The sequence below is a fragment of the Lonchura striata genome, chromosome 14 (genome assembly GCF_050655825.1).
Source record: "Lonchura striata isolate lonStrDom1 chromosome 14, ASM5065582v1, whole genome shotgun sequence".
NCBI lineage: Eukaryota > Metazoa > Chordata > Aves > Passeriformes > Estrildidae > Lonchura > Lonchura striata.
The window spans coordinates 7,856,034-7,865,143 of record NC_140716.1 but is presented as its reverse complement, the minus strand read 5'-3'; the positions used below and the strand labels follow the sequence as shown (position 1 = coordinate 7,865,143).

The following is a 9,110-nucleotide window of genomic DNA, read 5'->3' as shown; positions in this document are numbered from 1 at the left end:
AAGAGACTGGGAGCTCAGGCAGCTCAGGGCAGGGGGTGAAGGGCAGACTGACCCCAGCACTCATCCCTCTCTAAGGATTTACTCCTGTTCAGGCTGTTCACATCCAGCATCTCTTTGTTGCAGACCACTTGCACTGCAAAGTTGAAAAAGAACCAGCTAGTTTTCCTTCCACACGCTTCAAAATTACGTGGTCGCCTCTCTGCCAGGACAGTGAGGATCCAGGAGTCCTGCTTGAGAAACTCACATGACAAATAAAACTAGCAAGAGTCCTATTCATAGGCATGAAAAAATAAGTAATTTGTCCCTTTTTAATTGAAAAATGTAAAAAGGACTTCAACTTTAAATAAGACATTTTGTACAAAGCTTGAGCACAAAAAAGTGAACACCAATGTGTCGTTATGTAAACACCACAAATGTTACTCATTTGTTCAGTAACGCACAGAACAGCGTGCGAGTTCCCTTTCCAGTGGGTGAGAATTCTGTAGCTGTTCCACTCCCCTCAGACCTTACTGACTGGAATACAGGAAACCCAGAAGCTTTGGAACATTTACAGGCTACAGTAGTCAGGATACATTGTGGCTAAAGGATTTTTTTTGTTTTTTTTTTTTCTTTAAGGGGTTGGTCATTTAAATATACAGAAGTACAATAGTCTCACAGGTAAATGAATGGCAGCTTGGATTAGAAAAAGCACCAAAATATTTAATATACATCTGGCACAAATTTCACAAGAAGTCAGTAATGGACAAACCAATGTTTTGCTTGTAAGAAAAGAAAAATCTCAGACTGTACTTAATGCTCTTCTTCCAAAAGGGACACAACAAAAAACATTGCACTCAGGATAGCTATCAAGTAAAGACAACCTTCTTATCACACCCTATTTGCATTGTGCCTTAGATTGCACATTCCATAAGATGCTGTTTCCATTCTGTTCCAGATACCGATGGTGAGAAAATTTGATGTAAGAAAGATAACTGTGAAACTACAAACCAAACCAATTCAGTAGATTGGGATTCAGTAGATGCATTGCCCTGGAATTCTCCCAATTCTCTAGATCAGGTTTCAAATTTGGCTGCATCCCCTTGAAATAAAGATCCTACATGAAACAGAATTTACTCCAGCTGTTTTCAAGCATTACATTTTCACAGCACTTCTGATAGTGCTGTCCCAAAGAGGAACCATGGGGCTGCTCCATGACGTGCGACACATTCATCATTTCCCAGTGAGAAAACTGCCTCATACAGGGCTATCTCCTGGGTAATTCTGAAAAGGCAAAACACCCCCAGGCACAAAGAACAGCAGATGTGACCCTGCCCACCCTGGCTGGTTCACTGAGGAGCCCAGAGGCCCATCAGGGAGCTGTGCTCACAGAGATGCAGTGACAGCCACACAAGCCGTGCTCCCGTTACTTCCTCAGTTACACTGAGTTCCTGCTCTGGGAGCAAACACTACCAAAACACCTTCCCCAGAGAGGGACTTGAGGCTGAACTGGGGCCTCAAGATCCTCAAGAAAGAAATAAGGCTGCACCAACCAGTGCTCCCAGGCTGACCCTTCTCCACACAGCCCATCAAGGCCTTGTGGTTGCTTCATGCCCTCAAGACCAGCCAGTGCAAACCCCAACAGCGCTGGCTCGGGACAGAATCCTGCCAGTCCCATCCATGGCTCCTGGAACGTGAGTTACTCAACAACTCGCAGAACGAGGCCCTCCAACCCTCCTGCCAGCCCATCTCTTTAAAAAACACTATTTCAAACTTACAGATAAGAAGGCAAGTGTATTTTCGAATAACTTTGTTTAGCATGACTTAAAAAGTCACAACTTCCAATATGGAGCACTAATCTGTGAAATCCTCTAACGTGTAACACACATGGGAGCAGCAGCCAGCCTTCAGCTCCACCAATCCTCTGTGCAGGTTTGCCAGCTCTGGTCACACAATCTCCACTCTCACAGGCCCAGAGAAGAGCAAGAGTCAGCAGTTGTAACTGCATAAAATGGCAACATTCAAGTAAACACACCGCTTCAACAGTAGGCAACCTTTAGTCCAGATATAATTTACAGGGCATAAAAAGAAACACTTTACAGCACAAACACTGGAGATGGACTTTTTTTCCTGTGTGTGAAATGACACATTATCCAAAAAGCGCTTATCTGAAGAGTGCAATTACGCAAAGACAGAAACTTATTAAAAATTAAACAAAAAACCAGTATTACCTACAGAACCTGTTGGATTTTCAAAGACTGAGGATTGCAATAGTAGCAAGGAACCGCTGCAATGGCAGTGATTTAAGGCAAGCTGTTAGGACAAGAACACACATGCTCTTTTTACCTACTGTCTCACATGTTTCCCTGTTCTCTTAAAATACATGCCCATCCTGAGAGTGCAAGAAGTCACACCCCAAAACCAGCCTCACACTGGAAGGATCTTGCAGCAGCAGTTGCCACAGCATGGCACTATGGGGGATTTGCCACGACAGCAACCGTGTTGCAGTTTGCTTTGGGGAGGAGAGGAAGGGCACAGATGTGCTGCATGGAGAATAACCCCCCAATGCATTAATGAACACAGCTGAGCACCAAAGCCACTCTGGCATCTCCAGTTCTCTTGAGAACACTCCAGCTTTACTCAAGCACAAGGGTTTTATCCTGAACAGGATTCTGACCTCAGGGAGAAAAAGGATGCGTGTAGCCTTTGCACTTTTGGCAGCTCCCATCTTTGCTGGGTGGTTCCAAGTCTGGTCCAACATGGAACAAAACACAGTATTTCTGATTTTAAAAAAAAAAAAAAAATACACTCATGGCACTGCATCAGGTGGGTTCCTAAAGCTTCTCAAGGGCAAATGAAAAGGCTGATGGCTCCCTCTTGGGGAGCAGCTGCTCTATCTTCAGTTCACTGTCAGTACAGGCAGCCTGACCAGGGAAGAGGATGTGGTGGTGGCAGAAGCCCCTGAGCCTCAGGCCACGTAGCTCTGCTCGGTCGCTCTATTGCACTCCAAAAGTAGCACCCGGGAGGACCAACTCTGGTTTGCAGCTTGACCCGGCCCCCTTCCAAAGGGTCCTTTGCATACAGGTTAAACACAGGATACCAACAACTATGGCAAAGAGATAATACTTAACTTGGGTCAATTAAAAAAAATAGACTATTCATATCCAGGCATAAAATCCTGGGACAAAAGGATGGTAGCCTTAAACTATTCAAGTCTAAGAACAAGAGGTAGAGATACCTACGTACTTCATGGTGAAGGAGTTACAGCCTTCTTTGTCTTACAATCTCATGAATTTCACTTCACTTCACACGATAAAACCAAAGGTTCGATCTTCAATAGACCAGAGAGAAAATGTTAACACTGGTGGGTTTGTTTGCACACAATAAAATTTAAGTAGACACTTTAATACTTATTTGAAAAAATATGTTTTTCTCCACATTGAAGCACTACTCTGAAGAATTTTGAGTTTCAGGTTAAGCATCTTCCTTTTTAATATGAAAGGCTAAATCCACATGCACACACTTTGAGCAGAGTGGGCTCAAGGGAAGAACTGGGTGCCCAATTTACTGAGGACCTTCTAAAAAAGCAACACACTGCAGAATGCAAGGCTGCAAGACCCAGAAACTCACAATGACTTATTATTTACCAAATAATGGGAATGATGTAACCTCAGCCAACAAACTGTATCACAACTGAGGTGGCTATTAACTACATGGTGTTTCTTTAACTTTACTGGGCTTTTTTGGAAACAAGGCTCATGTTGACAGTGTCACAAAAAGTCTAAGGTCACTGGTCAGGGCACAGGCCTGGGAACCACAGGTGACAGGCTACTCCTGGGTCAATGGGTTCTTCAGGCTCTGATGGACACAGAGTGAAATAAAAGTCACCCAGCAGAGCTGCTGCTGCCCCCAGCACTGTCCACAGGAGGAGGGGCTGCACCCTCTGCCACCCACCCGAGCCACTCTGTCCTCAGCAGAGCAGCCCGAGCTCATTTCATGCTCTGAACTGGACTTGGCAGAGAACTGGCCTGGTTCAAACTGTACCAGGAGATCTCTCAGGCCAGCAGCTCTCACAGTCCCAGCTGCTCCTGTGCCACCTGCCAGACCTGTGGTCATTTTCCTGTGGTCCTTTCACTAGGATTGCACAGTACTAAAAAACTGTAATTCTCCATGTAGAATAGCACCAGCAGCAAATAAACTCAGGATTTGGTGTTGAATTCCAACTCATTGCCTCAGTTATGTTTTATGGCCAGCTATGGGCAGGATCTTTCAAATCCTTACTTGAATCAACAGATAGTCTATGACCTCAGAAATGCACCCAGACAAGTAAAAATTAGCACAATTAAGCCTCCAATTGAACTGGAAGCCAAAATTTAAAGGTGTTGCAAGATATAATATGGTGTAGGTGGTCAGTGTTTTATTACTAGGGGCTAAAGTTTACAGGAGTTGTATTTCTTTGCATATAAGAGAAGGCAGTAAAATGCCACAGAACTGTGGATATCAGACCCATTTTCCAGTATATTACTCCAACTATTGATATAGTTATCTATAGTTATTTATCCCAAGTTTCAGCAGATTCACTACATGCATAAAGTTTCCTAATGCATAATCTAATTTTTAAAAAATTAAACAGTTGCAATGGTTTCAAGGATTTCATCAGCATCACTGCTCACTTCCTGTGCCCTACACAATGAAGAATTACATAAAAATGAAGAGTGAATGTATTTGGCCTGTTCCACAGATATTCACAGTTTAACCATTAAACAAGCACATATTCAGAGGCTCCAATATCATTAAAGACTTCTCAGAGACACACACAAACCCTACTCCCTCACCCCAACATTACACAGTCTGGGCAGTCTCATCTGGGATCACAAAACCACCAGGCAATCCAAGAGAAGGTCTGGCAGCCCCACTCACTGCCAGCACTGCCACAGAGCTGCACCTTCAGCTCCTGCTTCAGGAGTTTAAAACTGACACAGGTCTGGTTTGCATCTGTAAATGGTAATTACAGGACTAAAATTAGGCTAAAGATAAGTGATACTTTGCTAGATGGATCATCTGGCTATTTTTGCAAGTCCCCTGCCCAGTGGGTGGAGTTGCTCCTGCCTGGCTGGAAGCAGCAGAACAGGAGCAGGGCTGTCCCCCACGCTGAACACGTGGGTAATGAATGCTATGTACTTTCCCCAACAGGAAACCAGATTTTCCCTTCCTGTGTGTTCACCTCTGCCTTTAAAAAGCAGCTGTATTGCCTCTGACACATTAAAATGGCTGAGCCTGATGCACTACAGATTGATTTCCTTACTGCTGTCCACATTCCAACCACAAGATAAACACCTTTAAAGAGCTCTATTCCTCACCCTCTGGGGCTGCTGCATGCTGGGGTGTAAATCAGAAGCTGCCATCTGGTGAGCTACCCATATGAATAGTTACTCTTCACACTCTGGACATTTTAAATTTCGTTTAGGGGGAAAAAAATAAGTGATGAACAAAGTATTTAATAGCTGAATGAATGAAGAGCCTCAAACTGATAAATACAGTCTTCATTTACTATCAAATCAGTCTCCATTTGGAACTTTTCCTAACAAAGCAGCCTCTGTTGGGGAATTTATTTTAGTCTTTTAAAAATAACAGCACCAGCAAAAGTCTCACCATAAATTCAACTGTTCCAGCAAGAGTGCTTTGGCCTGCTTTGCTCACCAAATCAGAATAAGGTTTTGCTGCCAAACACTTTTGTGCCACAGAAAGTTAGAAGAAGTAAGGACAAAGCTTTGGGTGTATTTACCCATAAAACAGCAACTTTAGGGCTCCCCTGCAAAGGGGAGACTCAGCTGCATATAAAACAACCACATTTGTTTTCCACAGCTTGTCTCCCAGCAAGAGCAGCATGGACCAAACTCTCCTTTTATTAGATGAAAGAGATGCTATCTGTGGCTTGTGGGTTTGTTTTTAAACAGTTTGCATTACCCACATTTTGTTAGTGATTTATGACCTCCAAGCCAAGCTACTGCAGGGCTGCACACCAGCAAAGCCAGCCCCAGAATTTGGGTAGATGCTACTCCTCTCTCTGCTATCCCCTGCGGGGCACAACAGATGTGCAAAGCATGACACCCTGGACCTGGTGACAAGCACACCACTTAAAACCTGTTTCCCTTTAGTTTTAAAACCCTTATATCACAAAAGCCATTAGATGCTATGGATGACTGTCCAGGCTTCTTGTTTTGTTTTGTTTTTTTCAGTTGAATTTGGTTTATGATCCTGAAATACAGCTCTGAAAAGAAAAGGTGTGTAACAGAAGTGTATCAAATTCATTAAACCAGCACTTAGCTATACAGAAAGCCTTGGCAATCAAACCTTTTACCAAAAGGTGTAAAAAAGTTGACATACTAAAATTAAAAAAGGTAGCATCAATAACCAAAAATGTTTCAACCAGTGTTCATAAAACTCCCTTTAAGTCACAACAATTTCAACAGGCAAATAGTCCCAATACAGGCATTGTAAAATAATAAATTGACTCCTATCCAAATATTATCAAATCAGTCTAAAAATGACTCATCTACACTGCTGTCATTAAGAACACATTAAGAATTCACTTTGTCATCAGATGCCGATATTGTTGCTCCAGAAAGTGTGGAGTATTAACTGCAATTTAGCAATTAAACATATGCTTTAAAAAATTGGTTTGTCAATATTAATGCAAAAGATAGTTCCTTACATAGAAGTACTGTGCTTGCCAGACAAGTAAGGTAATACTTTAGGTATAAATCAAACAAATTAAAGCAGAATTATACCACAGTTTTCCTTGAAGACTTAGGATTTGTGTGTTGCTTCTCTCAATGTTTAGCAAACTTAAGAAGCAGAACCTTTGGTTCTTTTAGTCAAGTAAAAATATTCTCATGTAACCACAAAAATACAACTTCCAGAGAAAATGGAAGTCCATCAACAAGTCCACTTTCAATAAAACTGAGGTAGTACTGCTCTTTTATTACATGAATGTGTAAAGAGATTTAGATATAAATCGTCATCTACCACTCAGTTGACTGACAGGTACAGTAATTTTATAAAAACAATCCCAACATTTAGTTTGAATGTCCAAAAAAGGAATGATCTGGACTCATTCACTAGGAGTTAGCTCAAAGTGGGAATTAGCCATATTACAAAAAGCTGTTGCTTATGTTGGTTTTTAGAGCCTTATTACCCAGGATTAATGCATTCATAGTTAACACTGCTGTTCATCTCGGTATAAAACCTTAAAATTATTACAGCCTAAAATTTCAACAATGTAAACAGCACTACACACAGTACAAACCTGCCCTGACAGATGTAGTATGAAAAACTTAATCTGGCACTGTATAATTTAGCAATGTTAATTTAACCTAACTAAAAAGATCTACATTGTGCAAGAAGTATCAGACTTACTTATACTAATCTGAAGTCTTAAAAAAAACAACAACAACAAAAAAAAAAAAAAAAAAAAAAAAAAAAAAAAAAAGCTTAACTTGTAGCCAGGGTCAAATATTTCAGGGCAAAAGTAAAAGGAATAACCAAAATTAAGAAAGTGCCTAAAACATGATACAGCATTTTAGAGCCCTTTCAAAGACAAGGCAGAAAAAGGTGTAAAGTAGAAAAATCTGGAGCCTCGGTAATTTCCAGAAACATCCAGAGTTTACATTTTGTGAAGGGCAACAAGTTGCTTTTGTCACTGCTGCTTTGCCACCGCTAAGTCTGTTCGTCCGCACACAGGCCCTCTGTGTCCGGAGACAGAACACATTTGGTTTCCTCTTCCTTTTTCCTTCGCTCCATTTCCCACTCCACAAAGGTATCGAAGAGACTCGGCCAGGCCTCGTCCTCGCTGTAGTTGCTAAGGTCCGGTCCAATCACCTGAGTAAAATTTAGAAACATGTTCCACGTGTCCCGGGAGATTCCCTTGATTCCTGAGGGGTTCTTGATTAGGAAGTGTAACCACTGGTCCAAAATAGGGGGCTTGTTTTGGGTGAAGACTAATTTCCAAAGGGCAATGGCTATTTCCCGATGTAGCGACCTCTGTCCTTCTTCAGAGTCCAGGCCAAACTGGAAGGTGAAACGATAGAGATCCTTGAATTTATCCTCCTGCTTGGCTTCATTAAGGAGGCTGGGGAACCTTGCACAAATGCCATCAATGCTGTCTGCATTTATGGCTTTGCAGCCTTCAAAAAACTCCTTCCTGTTAAGCAAGAGTAGAAAAATTAGAGTGAGCCCTTGCCACTGACCTCACGAACACGTCCCGTCTCCGTTCAGCTACAGTGAATCAAAGAGAGTCATCTGGACAAGACAAGGTGTACCCTCAGCCCCTGTGGCACACAGATTTTAGCAACAAAAGCCACTGGAAAGACAGACAGTTCCAAGGCATTCCTTAAGGCCTGGGGAACCACACACAACGCCCAGGTTTGCTGGGGCACTGTTAACATTTGAAAGTTTCTGCTCTCAGGCTTTTCTGGACACTTCCACATCCTGGAATGCCCTTCACATTAAAAAGTGAATCTAATTTGCCACAGAAGAAATTCTAAATGTTTGAAACCAACACATTTACCCCAACTTGATTCAATACTGCTGATGTCTAAATGCCCATGCTCTGAGCAAGCTGTGTGCAAGGGACAGAGCAGTTCACTTCTACTTTTGCTGTGGTTTTTGGTTGCTCTTTCAGCCTGCTAAACCAAAGAGGAGCCACTGGTTCAGTCAGCAAGGCATCCACTGACAGCATGGAAGGAAGCACAGCCTCACAGGGGCTACAGCACAATGTATGGACACTGCTCGAAGCACCAGCTCTGTACCAAGTGGCCAAGTGGGACACGTTTAGCTCCAGTTTCTCTGATGCTTGTGAGCAGTGCTGCAACCAGCCAGGAGAGCCAGCAGGCTGACACAGGACAGGCTGGAGGGAACAGAGATGGAGCAGCACTCAGGAGAACAGACCACAGTGCTTTCCGTGATGGAAGAATCCATCAGCACCTGTACCATGGAGCATGTCCTTCAACAAATATAACCTTCAACAAATAGAACATGTGTCCTCTCCAAGGAAATTAAAACCATGTTAATAATACTCATGGTAGTTGTGCAGAATCACAGACACTGCTTACAACTCCTTTACCATCTTAGCA

The 9,110-nt window shown here is 42.6% G+C and overlaps 1 protein-coding gene across 3 annotated transcripts in view; it reads right to left on the bottom strand.

Annotated features, from left to right (window-relative positions):
* Nucleotides 1–294: 294 nt before the first annotated feature.
* DCUN1D3 (defective in cullin neddylation 1 domain containing 3) overlaps nucleotides 295–9,110 on the bottom strand; it is a 25,590-nt gene continuing 16,774 nt past the window's right edge. For all 3 annotated transcript variants that reach the window (XM_021539779.4, XM_077786868.2, XM_085592295.1), the window contains one exon: nucleotides 295–8,179. In XM_021539779.4, coding sequence (XP_021395454.1) covers nucleotides 7,696–8,179 — 484 coding nt within the window. In that variant the 3' untranslated portion in view covers nucleotides 295–7,695. The remainder of the gene's footprint in view (nucleotides 8,180–9,110) is intronic.